The following is a 16,011-nucleotide window of genomic DNA, read 5'->3' on the forward strand; positions in this document are numbered from 1 at the left end:
AGTGCCTGTTTTTAGCTACTAGGAAGAATTATGTTTCAAAATAGATAATAAATATGATACAAATGATACATAACAATTTGAAGCATTTCCTGTTCTACTTCTATGTCTTTTGCTAGATCATTCTTAGTTTTAAATACTTTGAGGAGTTCCAAATTTGTGAATTCTCACCTTATTCTTAAGATCTTCGATTGTTAAGTGATACCTGCCGTAGTCATGATCAAGTCCACGGCAAGATCCAGGACCATGTTTTTCATACCAACTCTTGATTTTTCTCTCTAGTTCAGCATTTGCCTCCTCCAGAGCTCGCACATTATCCAGGTAGGATGCCAAGCGGTCATTAAGATTCTGCATGGTCACCTTCTCATTCCCAGAGAAGAGTCCCCCTTCACTTCCAGCAAAGCCAGCACAGGTACCACTTCCCGGGATACCACCAGCATGGTCCCCACCAGGAAGACTGCCCAAGCCGCCTCCCAAAGCATAGGAAAATCCACGTTCAGCACCAGAGTTACCCCAAGCATTGCTACCTGCAAAGCCTGTGCCTCCACTGGATGGTCTGAGAGATTCAGTTCCAGACCGTAGGCAAATATGCCTGGACCCACTAGAAAATCGGAGAGACATGGCAGTATGAGAAAGGGTCACCTTGTCTCTGGATAGCCGTAACTTCAGAGGAGAACAGAATATTGTGTGCTGATGGCTTCTTTGGGCTTTTATACACAGTGGGGGGTGTCTCTATTTGAGTTATACATGCCAAAAGGAAAAAAAAGGCATCATTCAAATTAGCATGAAATTATGTATAATTGGGTGATTTGGGGGGCTAAATTAATGTCTACCATCCTGGGTTGTTGCTTCAGGATATTTGTTATCTTACATATAATAGGGTTCATTCTATATTAAGTTCATTATTTTAACTTATAATTTTGGGTGAGTAATCCTTTACTTTCATCTAGACCCTAAGAATATACCATTATTATTTGACACAGGTTATTATAAAGTTTTAAAAGCTAAGCTTGTGATAGGGTACCATCAGCTACAGTAGGGTCTTAATTACCAGAGAGATATATTGATATAAAGAACCATTAGCTACAGAAACACATATTTTATCCCACCACAGCAAGAAACATTGTGTTGTTTTAAAAAATATATGATCCTACTAACTTATCTTGTCTTACTGTGATTACATCTATTCGTTACCTTGAACAATAACTTAAATATTGACTGATTCCTTTATTTAATAACTACTACATTTGTTAGTCAATACTAAGTGTAAAAATAAAGATGTGATGCTAAATAAATGCAAAGATGAAAAATGCATAGTTACAATCTTTGAGAAATGTATGGTCAGGACCAGATAGGGGCTGGATCATGTTTAGCTGTCTGTATTAAAGACTTTGGGATGACTCATAAGTAAAAAGCAGGGGGCAACATAATCAGGTTGAAATGAAAAATAAGGCCAGTTACAAGGCTAGGACAATGGTTCAGGTGGAAACGATGAGTGTAGTCGGATGGAAAGAAGTTGAAAGGACATGGTCATTGATTGAATTTGGAGAATAAGGAATAAGAATTAGGGATGGCTCTTAGGTAATTGCTTTCAGATGCTGGGAATCCTGTAATACTGACGGAGATAGAAAACATAGGAGGAGGAAGATACTGGGGTTAGCTTTGGTCCAGTTGAGTTTTAGGGGTTGGTGGAATGTCTCATATGAAGATAGGAAGTGTGAATGTTTAGAGTAAGTACTTGGAATGGGGGAAAATGCCTGACTAGCAACAAGTGAAAGGATTGTCAGGAAGAAATGAAGGACCAGCTCTCATTTGTAATGACATTTAAATGCATGTTTGGAAGTTATCTTCGTGTAGGAGGAGAGATGATTGGCTGATGTGCCTTTGGGGTTTGAAGACAGGCTCAGAAGAAGGAAAAAATAGCAAAGAAGTTTCTGGTGTTCTTGAGAAAACAGTTGAGGTGATTGACCACAGTTTGTGCTGCTCAGCTGTGTCCCAACTCTTTTATGACCCCATGGACTGTAACCTACCAGGCTCCTCTGTTCTTGGGATTTTCCGGGTAAGAATATTGGAGTGGGTTGCCATTTCTTCCTCCAGGGGAATCTTCCTGGCTCAGGGATCAAACCCCCATCTCCTGCATCTCCTGCATTGGCAGGTATATTCTTTACTACTCAGCCACCTGGGGAACCTGTGATTGACCATATGTAAAGAAGAAAGTAAGACTAGAGGAAGAGATACACTGAGCAAAGACAGAGTCATTGGGCACTTTTTTGAGGATATACAGCAGGTGGAATGGGCAGGAGATTGACAGAGACAAAGGATGGTGGGTTAAAGTTAGACAGTGGAAGCCAGAGTTTAGAATTCTAATTGAGATATAACCCCAGATCTTGATAAAGTTTAGTGAATAGCCATGGGGCCTGGTCCCAACAATCGCTGGAATAAGAGGTTAGAAATGGACTGACGCTGGAGTCTTGGAGTAGGAATTCGACTGGAGTGTTAGATAAGCCATCTATATAGCCAGGAAGTCTCCCGTGATGGCAGGAGATGAAGAGAAGTGGACTGTGAACCAGGTGCCAAAGTCCTTGGATGGTGGCAGGGTGTGGTGGGGGGTAATTGGATAGCATCAGCCTCAAAAGAATTTTAGCTGAAGAATGAAATGACAGGAAGCTGGATGTGGCATTGGGTATATAGAGAATACGGATTCTGCCTTGAAGTCCATATGTTAGATACGTGGAAGTGGAGTTGGGAGGGGATGAGGAGAAAGGTGGAAGGGAAGTGGAGGAGAGGAGAGAGAAAGGAGAGGGTTGGGAGGTAGAGAGAGGAAATGAATGATCAGTTTCCAATAGAAAAAGTTCCTGGGCGAATTCGGGAGAAAGACACATTAAGTGTAATATTATAAAAAATCTTTTCAGTTGAACCCTTCTGCAAGGAAACCTGCAGAAAAGGTTTAGGGAGTTGTCAAAATGTGGATGAAAAGATTTTCCATCCCTTTTTGTTGATATACTAAAGGAGACTTGGCTCAGTACAATGCCCGGTAAATGAAAAGCTGTCAACGAAGGACAGCTTTATTGTTGTGGTTGTGTTATATGCTGGTGTGGACAGTCTGGGGAGGTCAAGCTGAGACGGAAGCAGAGGTGGGCAAGAAATGACCTGAGTAGCCTCCTCTTGAGGCTTTGGTGGGAGAGTGGGGTGAAGGAAGAAGAGAGGACAGGAGAAGGAGGGCCTTGGTTGGGCTTGACTCGGTCCGGTTCTGTGGCAGAGAGAGAAATGAAGTAGCTTTGCCACCAAGACAGTCAGGGTGTCTCCTGGAACTCTGTTGGCACAAGCAGTCTGAAACCTAGTTAGCTGGTACCGAGGCTGGCATCAACATGGCCTTTAAATGCATTTTCTGGGCAAAGTTGTAGGATCTTTTTAGAGCTGCAGAGGGCCTGAGACATCACTGATTCCAGCCTTTTTATTTGACAGATGAGGCAAGTAAGGCCCAGAAGTGTTTAACAATTTGCTCAGTGTTACCAGCTACCTGCCGAGTGAAGATGTGGCGTATTTTTAGGTGACCTTGAGAGTCTTGTGAGCATATTTCAGATATAAGTAATAACTCTACTGAATATCTGCTTTATATGTTGCCATCAATAATCTTAAAATGCTGTATGGGTTGTGAAATTATCTTTTAATTAAGTTATTGAATGATTGAAATAACAAAGAATTAGGATAGTAAAATATATAAAGAATTGTGACTCTCTTCATTGCTTGCATGATCACTGAATTTGAATTCATGTCTCTCAGTCATGTCCAACTCTTTGCAACCTCATGAACTGTAGTTTACCAGGCTCCTCTGTCCATGGACTTCTCTAGAGTACTGGAGTGGGTAGTCATTCCTTCTCCAGGGGATCTTCCTGACCCAGGGATCAAACACGGGTTTCTCACCTTGCAGGCGGATTCTTTACCATCTGAGCCCCCAGAGAACTGTAAGTAATAATAATTAGACAAATAATTGGTGTAACGGGCTTTCCTGATAGCTCAGTTGGTAAAGAATCTGCCTGCAATGCCGGAGACCTGGATTCAATCCCTGGGTTGGGAAGATCCCCTAGAGAAGGGAAAGGCTCCATTATTCTGGCCTGGAGAATTCCATGGATTGTATAGTCCACGGGGTCACAAAGAGTCAGACACCACTGAGCGACTTTCACTTTCACTTTGGCATAACAGGTCCACATTCTGTATATGTAAAGAAAATATTTCCAAAGGAACATGTGTGGCAAAAAAAAGGAGGAAGATTTTGTTGTTGTTAATGCATAAATTAATTTTTTTTGCTTTACAACAGTTTTATTTATTTTTTAAAATATAAATTTATTTATCTTAATTGGAGGTTAATTACTTTACAATATTGTATTGGTTTTGCCATACATCAACATGAATCCGCCACAGGTATACACGTGTTCCCCATCCTGAACCCTCCTCCCTCCTCCCTCCCCGTACCATCCCTCTGGGTCGTCTCAGTGCACCAGCCCCAAGCATCCAGTATCATGCATAGAACCTGGACTGGTGATTCGTTTCATATATGATATTATACATGTTTCAATGCCATTCTCCTAAATCTTCTCACCCTTGCCCTCTCCCAGAGTCCAAAAGACTGTTCTATACATCTGCGTCTCTTTTGCTATCTCGCACACAGGGTTATCGTTACCATCTTTCTAAATTCCATATATATGCATTAGTATACTGTATTGGTGTTTTTCTTTCTGGCTTACTTCACTCTGCATAATAGGCTCCAGTAATGCATAAATTTAAATAAGTGGCTTCTCGGCATCACCTCTGGTGCGCCCATGTCATTAACTGCCCTTGCCCCTACCTCTCTATTGCCATCAGAGGGCAGTGCTCACCTGCAAATGTATATTCTTGGGCTGACTTCAACCTGGATCACACATGCCCTCGGCAGGAAATTATTAAACCCCTGAATCCGCCTGCTAATGCAGGAGACACAAGAGATGCAGGTTTGATCCCTGGGTTGGGAAGATACCCCCTGGAGGAGGGCATGGCAACCCACTCCAGTATTCTTGCCTGGAAAATTCCATGGCCAGAGGAGCCTGGTGACCTATAGTCCACGGGGCTGCAAAGAGTTGGACATGACTGAGCACACACACAGCACAACAGCAAGAACCTACCTCAACATTAATGTTTTCAAAGTCTAGAGCATGATGAATATAAAGACAAAATCCCCTTATGTTTATATCAAGCTTTACAAGTTCAAAACCTACAACCCCTGCATTGAAAGCGGGGAGTCTTAACCACCAGGGAAGTCCTCTGCTTTTAGTCTCCCCTTCAAATTTCTTACTTCACAAAACCTTACAGAGGCTCTATAGATCAACACAAATAAATTTATTGAAACATAGTTGGTTTACAGTTCAGTTCAGTTCAGTCGCTCAGTTGTGTTCAACTCTTTGTGATCCCATGGACGCCAGGCTTCCCTGTCCATCACCAACTCCTGGAGCTTACTCAAACTTATGTCCATGGAGTCAGTAATGCTATCCAACCGCCTCATCCTCTGTTGGCCCCTTCTCCTTTTGCCTTCAACCTTTCCCAGCATCAGGGTCTTTTCAAATGAGTCAGTTCTTCACATCAGGTGGCCAAAGTTGGTTTACAATGTCGTACAATTTCTGCTGTATAGCAAAGTGACTCAGTTATACATATATATCCTTTTCATAGTCTTTGCCATTGTGGTTTATCACAGGATATTGAATATCCTGTGCTATGTAATATGGCCTTGTTGCTTATCCGTCCTAGGTAAACGAGTTTGTGTCTGCTAATCCCAAACTGCCAGTTCTTCGCCCCCACTGCCTCTCCCCCTTGGCAATCACATGTCTGTTCTCTATATCTGTAAGTTTGTTTTTGCTTTGTAGGTATGTTCATTTTGTGTCATATTTTAGATTGTACACATATAAGTGATATCATACGGTATTTGTCTTTCTCTTTCTGACTCTATTAGTTTGATAATCTGTAGGTCCATCTTTGTGGTTGCAAATGGCATTATTTTATTATTTTTAATGATTATTATTCCATTGTGTGGAATAGTGCCACAGTACCACTGTGAACATAGGAGTGCGTGTATCTTTTTGAATTATAGTTTTGTCTAGGTATATGCCCAGGAGTGGGGTTGCTGGATCATAGGGCAATTCCGCTTTTAGTTTTTTGAGGAACCTCCATACTGTTCTCCATAGAGGCCGCACCAGTTTGCATTCCAACACATAGTAGTAGGTCAAAACTTTTAATGAGAATTCCTCTTCTAAAGGGCTCTTTAGCTTGGTCATGGTTCAGCTAACCTTTGAACCCATTTCTTTATACTTTTCTAGCATTTCTTCTTAGATAACTTATTCTGTATAGGAAAGATTAATTGAAAGCTTTAGTATGTGATTTTTTTTCTTTGCTAAAATCTTGGACAACACTATTTTTAGAACACTACCCAAATTGTTCTCTGAGGTAATATCCAATGTTTATACCAATTCACAACAATTTCTTCTTTTCCAAACTGATGTTAGGCTGGAAAGACCTTTTAACTCAATGTTAGCATGAGAATGGTGTTTCTGGGTTTTTTTAAAAAAAATAATTAATTAGTTAGTTTTATTTTTGGCTGCACTGGGTGTTCATTGCTGTGCTTAGGCTTTCTCTAGTTGTGACAATTGGGGGCTATTCTTTGCTGTGGGCAAAGGATTCTCACTGCAGTGTCTTCTCTTGTTTCAGCACATGAACTCTAGGCACGGGGACTTCAGTAGTTGTGGTTCATAGGCTTTGCTGCTCTACGACATGTGGGATCTTCCCAGAACAGGGAATGACCCCAAGTCCTCTTCACTGGCAGGAGGATTCTTAACCACTGGACCACCAGAGAAGTCTCAGTGTTTGTGTTTTTATCTAGAGACTAAGGAGCAAGATGACAACTCGAAGAGTCCTTCTTCTTTTGGCATGTCTTTTTCTGTGGGACAACCTGGTTCAAAAAGTATCCTTCAAAAAAAAAAAAATCCTCCGTACCTAGTTTCCAGACAGGTTTTATATATGTTGTGATCATTTGTTTCCCTGTGTCATCCAAGGACACAGCCTGGATAGTTTGCATTGTGATCAGGCTGACCACAGCTGTAGTTTTCAGGGGTGGTGAACCATCTCAGATCTTTGGGGGTGATCATCTGGTCCTTCCCACTTACTTTCACAAACTTCTTGCTATATTTTATCAGACTTCACATTCCCAGAACTGGATTAATCATAACCCTTTGTGACACTGGAATTTAGTTTTGCAGCCCTAGGACAGCAACCTGACCTGGTTCTCTACCTCTCGGTAGACGATGTTAGTGATCACCTACTCTAACAATTTATTGTGATGCTCTTGTCCATCTTTGGAGAAACTCAGTTATTTAGCCAACAAGCATATTTCTTTGAAAATGAACATAATACTCTTTCTTCAGTACAGTGGGCATTTTTTAAGGGCTTTATTAACTTCCCTGGTGACTCAGATGGTAAAGAATCAGCCTGCAATGCAGGAGACCTAGGTTCAATCCCCAGGTTGGGAAGATCCCCTAGAGGACATGGCAACTCACTCCACTATTCTTGCCTGGAGAATCCCCATAGACTGAGGATCCTGTTGGGCTACAGTCCATGGTGTTGCAAAGAACTGGGCATGACTGAGCGACTAAGCACACATTTTTATTAACTCATATTATCCCCAAATGGGGAAACAATAATCTCATATGAGGTAATTATTATCCCTACTGTATAGATAAGAAAACTGAGACTTAGGATGGTTAAAGTAACTTGTCCAAAATTTACATGATTTGTAAATGCCAGTGCCAGAATATGAAGTCCAGGAATCACTGACTTTGAAATGCATGCCTATTACTACTAATGAGCTCTTTCCCTAATTTCCACTCTTAAGATGCAATCTAGATGGGAAATGCTGGATGAACCTTATTTAATTAAACTAACTCAAGCTGCTTCCCTATGCTGGCCATAACAAAGTTATTCTCCAAGACCCCCCCAAAATATCAAGTCATTATGGACATCAATGTTAGTGTGCAAAGTTCCAAGGCTTTTAGCAGCATAAAGCAGAATCTTTGGAGATACAAGCTTTTGCTGTTTAGTGTGATTCCACATGAGTCTCAAAATTGGCTCTGGTAGTCTCAGTGGACACTTCCCTGCTTAAATAGCAGGACTCTGTAACAACTTTAGAATCTGTAAGAATGTGTACAGGATTTTTGATTAATAGCTACATGATAAATCTTTGTAGTAAAAATAGTGATCTACATAGCCAACAATAACTTTTTAAACTACAAAAACAAATGTCCTTGTTAAAATAAAATTGTTTGTTTAGATACATTGTCTTTATGAAACTATAGTTTTGGAGTTCAGTCAAGAAAGTAGTTTTTTTTTTTGTCTGTTTTACTGGGATATCATATGACAGTACTGTATAAGTTTAAGGTGTCCAGTGTAATGACTTGATGTATTAATACATGTGTCGAGAAATAATTACCACAACCAGATTAGTCAACACCCATCAAGAAAGTAGTTTTCCATCAGAGATAAGCTAGTTACTTTATAAAGAAAATTAAATATAAATGCTTTAAAGAGATATTAGAAGATGGAAAAAATAAGAAGACAGGACCACCATGACTCAGACTTTTTAGGAATGAAGGTTTGGGTCACCACCCAGCCAGATAAATAATTGACCAGCTGAGATCCTGGCTTGGAGCACATAACTATTTCATAATAATGTATTTGCATTTGTCTCAAATCCATGTTATTGAATATGAAAACCCTTATTCAGAATAATGAGAATGGCCAACTCAGATGAAGAACAATAATCTAGGTCCCAGGGACTTGGTTAATTTTGCTAGATAATAATAAGAGAGTTTTTTTGAATAATAGTATATACACAGTTGTTGTTCAGTTGAAAAGTCATGTCCAACTCTTTGTGACCCCGTGGACTACAGCACACCAGTCTTCCCTGTCCTTCACTATCTCCTGGAGTTTGCTCAAATTCATGTCCATTGAGTCAGTGATGCCATACAACTGTCATCCTCTGTTGCCGCCTTCTCCTCTCAAAGAATCCTTACCCATCCCTGTTTCAGGGCATTGCAAGGCAGCATCTTGGGACTTGAACAGACTGGCTCCCAAGAAGGGCAGCCAGTACACATAGAAAGTCATGTGCACTAAAGCAGTGTCTGTGGTAATGTTTGGTGCCAGGGAGGTCATGGCGTTTTCACTATAACAAAGTCCATTCACAATAAAACACAGTTTCAGTGATCAGTTTGGGATAGAGTGTGGGGTTTACCCAGCAGAAGTCTCAATCAAGTGGCCAGTTTTAGGTCCTTGGGAGAACTGGAGCTCAAATCAGTAAGGATACTAAGAAAGGCTATTTGGTGGACAAGGATAACCTAGGAACCCACCAGGGAACACAAGGTAGTCTTAGGGTCACAGAGTAAATCCAACCCTTACCTACCCCATATACTCACAGAGTAATGTCAGTTGGGTTCTTATTGACTGAAGGTTGTGATTGCATTGACCTTGTAAGAACCAGGTCTTTAGTACTGTCACTGTACTAATTGGTCAAAGTAGAAACTTACAGGTGTCCTTTTGGTTAAACTGGTATTACCATGTCTTGACAGTGCTTCTCCTGTTTGTCTGATAGACACCAAATAATTTTGTCAGGGTGATTTGATTTTACTCGGCTAGTTAGTGTTGGAAGCTATCTCTTTGGCCGTGTAGCAATTGGGCAGAAACAACATAGTAATGAGAAGAAAATATTAATAAGAACAGCTAAATGTGAGAAGGCAAGTGATCAGAAAATGTGAAATTTCCAATTAATTTAATCTTTGGGGTATGAGACTTTTCATAGTTTCTAGGACTTAATTCAAAGCCAGAGAACTGGGAACTGTCAACATACTTTAGTATCTTAAAGAAAGAGTAACTGGTGACTCATGGACTTTTTCCTCAGTGAGATTATTAACAGTGGTCCAACATACCCATAAGATTAAAAAACGGATTCAGAGAAATCCTAATGATAACCTGTCTTCAGAATTTCTGGATAAATCAATCTTCAAATGATACTTTACTAATCTTTAATGTTAAAAATTGTCTACTTCAAATAAAGACAACTCTGACCAAATTGGATAGTTTGCATCAGTAAGAAAGTTTATTGAAATTCATTAGTAAATGAGAATAGAAAGTTTTTCTTTTTTTCCATTAAAGAATACTTTTCGGTAAAGTGAAAAGGAGAAATACAGAAACCACAAAACACCGTTTAGACACCTTAGGATCAAGGAGTGGACCTATTTCCATAGGCCATTAAGACTGAAGTGTTTTCTTGGAGATTTTTTTTCATGCATCTATGCATAATGGCCTGTGTGACGGGAGACTCTTTCCTCTTAATGCGGCTTAATAGTAGTGTTTCTTGGTTTCCGATTCAACCATAGATGAAAGGACTCTACCATCAGGTGCCAACTCCTCAATAATTGTCTTGATCACTCTGGTTTTGTTAGTATCTGTAAGTTAATTACAATAAAAACAACAATTTAGAATACAATTTATTGGGTCCTTACTAATTAATGAGCAAAATAGCTAAATCAAAGATATTTACTACCCAAAATATCTATCTCAAAATATCTAAATGAAAAAAAAAAAACCCCACAAAAGTGAAAAAAGGAAAACTTCTTTACAGCTACTTTTAAAAACACCAAAAAGCTACAGCATTTTAGACAATACCGTTTTCCCCTCAAGACTGGAGTCAACAACTATAGTCGGTTGGAAAAAGCAAATAAAGATTTTATAAGATTTTAATTTTTAAAATAATTCTAAAAAAAAAGTTACAGAACTTAAAAAAAGCAAAACCAAAAAACAGCAACAAAAAAACCCATCAAAAAGTTAAAACTAATTCTGATTACCCCAGCTAGTTTCTGCTGACCTTGGTCCCTTAGATGAGGACTCTCCAACGGACCCTGAAGTGGTGGACTTGTGGCCTCCGCTGGAAGTTCCGCCGCCGTAGCCGCCACCGGAACTACTTCCGTGGCCACCGCCGCTGGAGCTTCCGCCGCCGTAGCCGCCGCCGGAACTACTTCCGTGGCCGCCACCGCTGGAGCTTCCGCCGCCGTAGCCGCCGCTGGAACTTCCCCCGCCGTAGCCGCCGCTGGAACTTCCGCCGCTGTAGCCGCCGCTGCCGCCGCCGGAACTTCCGCCATAGCCGCCGGAACGCCCGCCGCCGTAGGAGCCGCCGCCGGAACTTGGAGAGTAAATGTTAATTTCCGTTAGCTCTAACGTTGGAAGCTGTGAGTCTGTTTCCAGGTTATTGTTACTTTATAACCTGGGCAAAACGTGTTTTGAGGAAAATCACCCCTGCCGATTATGAACTCGATCTTTTAAAGCAGTTATATATGCACCCAAGCCTGAGAATCTTTCTTGGGTCAAATTCGTTGGGACACTGAGGCTGGTTGCATACGCCTTCTTGTGTACTTTGCCTCCTCTCTTTCTACTTTCTCCCATCCTCTGACACATCCTTGAGTTTTGGGAAAAGCCTTGCGGCTTGGAACACTGAATAAAAGCAAGTGGGATGATTTAAACATTTTCTGTAATTTACCTTCCCTCTCCTTCTAGCAGGCTGCGGTAGGTTTGGATTTCATTCTCCAGTCGTATCTTAATATCCAGGAGTTGTTGGTACTCGGCATTCTGGCACTCGGTCTCCGCTCGAATCTGTTGCAGTTGTTCTTCCAGAGCGGAGATCTGGGACTGAATCTGAGAGAGCTGCACACAATAGCGACCTTCTGTCTCTGCCAAGGAGGCTTCCAGGGATTGTTTCTGCAGAGGAAGGAATATATTGTAACTTAACTACTTCATTGTTGACTTAAGTACAGTGAGGCTTGTTTAATAATTTCATGAGAAGAATAAAGAAAACGAACAGATTTGTGTTTTATGTTTAATAATATTTCAATTTCAGCATTTTTCGATCAATGCCAATAATACTTTTCTCCCATTAACAAAAAGCTTCAATTTTATTTCTACCTTTTTCCCCTCGACTCTGCATTTTCTTTTATGTTGCCTATTCTTATGTGAGGATGAAACGCATGATAAAGTGATGTTATTTCTCGAGAGAATTATTTACTTACTAGGGCTAGTTGGGACTGTAGCTCAATCTCCAGGCCTTGAATAGTGCGTCTCAACTCAGTAATCTCAGATTTATGGCTCGATACTTGCTCAAGGTTACTGTTGATTTCCGTAGTGAGTTCCTTGCTCTAGAATATTAAAAACATGGGACCCGATGAGAAAAATTTGAACTAACAACCAACTAACCACCAAAAATTTGAACTAACCACCATTGACTTTGCTGCAAAAGAAGATGAACTACCTTTTCATTGAACCATGCTTCGGCGTCTCTGCGATTTTTCTCGGCAAGTTGTTCATATTGGCTTCTCATGTTATTCAGAAGTTCAGTGAGATCAACACCTGGGGCAGCATTCATTTCCACATTCACATCACCAGTGGATACATTTTGAAGGTCTCTCATTTCCTGTTTGAGGAACAGAAATATTTAATGACTGCTTCATGACCCTGAGTCCCTTTTTGGCTGGGGGAAGTATAACTATTTATGTTACCTCTTCGTGGTTCTTCTTCAGGTAGGCCAGCTCCTCGGTCAAGCTCTCGATCTGCATCTCCAGGTCGGTCTTGGTCAAGGTCAGCTCGTCCAGCACCCTGCGCAGGCCATTGATGTCGGCCTCCACACTCTGGCGCAGGGTTACCTCATTCTCATACCTGGAACAAGCATGATACAAATACTGAGTATAACTTATATCAGGGAGAGATTCCTGGGTGGGGACTGTTTAGAAACCAAGTAAAGAGTTGACTTTATATCTTGGCAACATTTATCATACTCTGATTAACATAGGGATTATTAGTGGTTTAATGCGAAGAAACTTTGCATTTACTTTAAAGCGCATCTTCTTATAATATTGCCTAAAAGGCATCACTGACTCGATGGACATGAATCTGAGTGAACTCCGGGAGTTAGTGATGGACAGGGAGGCCTGGCGTGCTGCAATTCATGGGGTCGCAAAGAGTCGGACACAACTGAGCGACTGAACTGAACTCAACTCAAAAGGTAATACTGAGGTTGAAAATTTCTCTTGACAGCTCCAGTATTGTTTAAATTTGAATGAATTCAGGAAAATGTAAACGCTCTTGTGGGCATACATTGTTAAAAACATCTCATGTATTTATTGTGACAGTATTGTACCACATTTGCTTAGCTTACTTCATCCTGAAGTCATCGGCTGCCAGCCTGGCATTATCAACCTGAATCAGGATATTGGCATTGTCTGTTGTCAGGTTGAGGATCTGGAAGGAGAGACAAAGAAATCAGACACAGACACAGCTTTTATAGTGGCAGAGATGAACCACATTTCTGTGGTGTTCTATTACTAAGTCTTGGGAAATTTTTTATTTTAAATCTGACATTGAAGTCTTACCTATATACTTAAGATTGAGTCGTTTGTTCTCTTGAAGTTTCCATACTTTTCTATTTCTATATCCTCCCTTTCTGAAAACTAACTGGACTTATATAGCTGCATTCATGTCCTCTTACACCTGTGTAATTTCCATGTATTTTAGCTAACTTTTGACTGACTCATACTTGTATTTGGTTTAACTTGTTTTAAATATATATTCTAAGTGAATATAAACCGCACACAATGCAATTCAAAAATTCCCTCAAGGCAAGCAATATTCCATTTTCATACTGGAAAATTCATGTTTCTTACAGTGTCAGTAGTGAGTATTTGCTGTTGTTATCAATTTGAATAATATTTTCTGATTCACTGAATAATTCTTTCAGTCCCTGTGTTTGTACATTTTCTAATGTATTTTAACTGTGAACTCTTACACTCATTAAAACATTAAAAATTCTTAGTAATCCCCTCATCCTACAAGATACACAATACACATGTTGGATGAAGATTGCAATGACTGTACCCTCATAGCTGTTTACCTTTGAAGAGACTGGATTGCTCAGGGAAGCAAGAAAGTAATGTAGTCAAACACAGTGAACATTGTAGTTGATTAAAAAATTATCTATCAGAATTACATGCACAAAAAGAGACTTAAAGTTACATTTAAAAAATGCCCCTTACCTGATTTTTAAGATCCTCAATGGTTTGGTAGTATTTGCTGTAATCACGAGGCTCTCGCTGGCTTGAATTGCCATGCTTTTCATACCACTCCTTGATTTTGACTTCTAGCTCATAGTTTGATTCTTCCAGAGCCCGAACTTTGTCCAAGTAGGAAGCCAGGCGATCGTTCAGATTCTGCATGGTTATTTTTTCATTTCCAGAGATGAGGCCACCATCTCCTCCAAATCCACCACCCAAACCACCTCCAAAGCTGCCCCCTCCAAAGCTGCCCCCTCCGAAGCTACCTCCTCCATAGCCCCCTCCAAAGCTGCCTCCTCCATAGCTCCCACCGAAGTTACTTCCATAGCCCCCACCAAAGCCACCTCCTAATCCTCCTCCATAGACAATTGATGAGCCCCCCAAGCAGCCTCCAGCAGAGCTCCCACGGCTAAAAGAGCCACCACTGAACCCCCCTGAGCTAAATCCTCCACCAAGAGAGCCTTTGCTGCTTGAAATTCTGAGGGATGATCCTCCTCCTCCTCCATGTCCACTGCGGGAGGAAGAGTATTGCTTGCTTGAGCTGTATCGAACAGACATGGTGATGCTGTTTAGCTCAGGGAGTGCCTGGTACCAAGGACAGTGACAGGCCTTTATATACTGAGAGGGTGTGTCCCACGTGTGTTAGAGTTTTGCTTACTTGCTTGATTTTCTTTTTGCCAAATTTGCATCTTCGGCTTATGATTGCATAAATTATCTTAAGTAATCACCAGCCCCAATATGTTTGGTTTTGAATTAGCCTTAAGAACAAACAGGAGGTTTGCTATGTTGAAACTGAAAATGGGTGTTGGTCATATGAGCATTTGTTTCATTAAACTTTTTCACCTTTTTAGGAAGCTTGAGCAACTTGACGTGCATTTTTCCTTTTTTCCTCGGCACTAATTTAGTTTGTACAGAATGTTTGCAAAGTTTAGAAAAAGAATTTTAAATTACAAAATCATAGTTAATACTTTTCAAATTCATGTTTTAAAGTTTTAATTAATTAGAACAGCATAAATTCAGATAAAATTATGCCATGATAGGGCTGTAAACTGCAAGCAACCAAAATGAAAATAAAAAACATGTTAAACGATTTGTGTTCAAAAGTTACCACATATAAATAAAGACATAAAAACACAACTTAAGAAATGCATGTGTGTGTATGTTTATAGAAAATCTTTTATTTGGAGAATGAAAGTACATAGATGTTTTGTCTAGGAAATTGGAAGTGTGTAATGATTTAGGAATCTTCTAATTTAGTGGTGCTATTCTTTTTAACATTTAAATCTAACATCAGGAAGTTATCCTGGATTTTTTTTTTAAATTTTTAAATTCATTGTAATGAAGGCCACATTGCAGAAATTCTTAGCACAAGATATGAACTAATCTCCACTGTTTTGTTTACTCTAAGTTTGGCCAATAGAAAAGGAAGTGATTATGAGTAAAAATTTTCTTACAAGAATATACCAGATTGGAAAATGATACTTGCTTCAAAATTATGAAGTGGTCTGTGAACATGTGTTTGAAAGCTAGATTCTGCTTCTCAAAAAAAATGTTTCCCTTGGATTTACTGTGTGTAGAATTTTATATAACTAATAAAGTATTTAATTGGGACTTTTAACACATGATAGCTCATGGGCTTCCCTGATAGCTCAGTTGGTAAAGAATCTGCCTGCAAAGCAGGAGACCCTGGTTCAATTCCTGGGTCGGGAAGATCCCCTGGAGAAGGGATAGGCTACCCATCCCAGTATTCTTGTGCTTCCCTTGTGACTCAGCTAGTAAAGAATCCCCCTGCAATGCAGGAGACCTGGGTTCGATCCTTGGGTTGGGAAGATCCCCTTTAGAAAGGAAC

At 40.2% G+C, this 16,011-nt stretch overlaps 1 protein-coding gene and 1 long non-coding RNA gene across 3 annotated transcripts in view; one reads left to right on the top strand and one right to left on the bottom strand.

The window, feature by feature from the left end:
- The window catches only part of KRT28 (keratin 28), a 7,847-nt gene extending 7,229 nt beyond the window's left edge, over positions 1-618 (bottom strand). The window contains exon 1 of the mRNA XM_004012873.6: positions 169-618. Coding sequence (XP_004012922.2) covers positions 169-618 — 450 coding nt within the window. The remainder of the gene's footprint in view (positions 1-168) is intronic.
- The window catches only part of LOC114116856 (uncharacterized), a 30,386-nt gene that overhangs the window by 2,640 nt on the left and 11,735 nt on the right, over positions 1-16,011 (top strand). The window contains exon 3 of one of the 2 annotated variants that reach the window (XR_009595596.1): positions 280-13,117. This is a non-coding gene — a long non-coding RNA (uncharacterized LOC114116856). Of the gene's footprint in view, positions 1-279; positions 15,309-16,011 lie in introns of those variants that run through there. The other variant, XR_003590650.3, reaches the window with a different exon arrangement.

Source organism: Ovis aries, chromosome 11 (genome assembly GCF_016772045.2).
Source record: "Ovis aries strain OAR_USU_Benz2616 breed Rambouillet chromosome 11, ARS-UI_Ramb_v3.0, whole genome shotgun sequence".
NCBI lineage: Eukaryota > Metazoa > Chordata > Mammalia > Artiodactyla > Bovidae > Ovis > Ovis aries.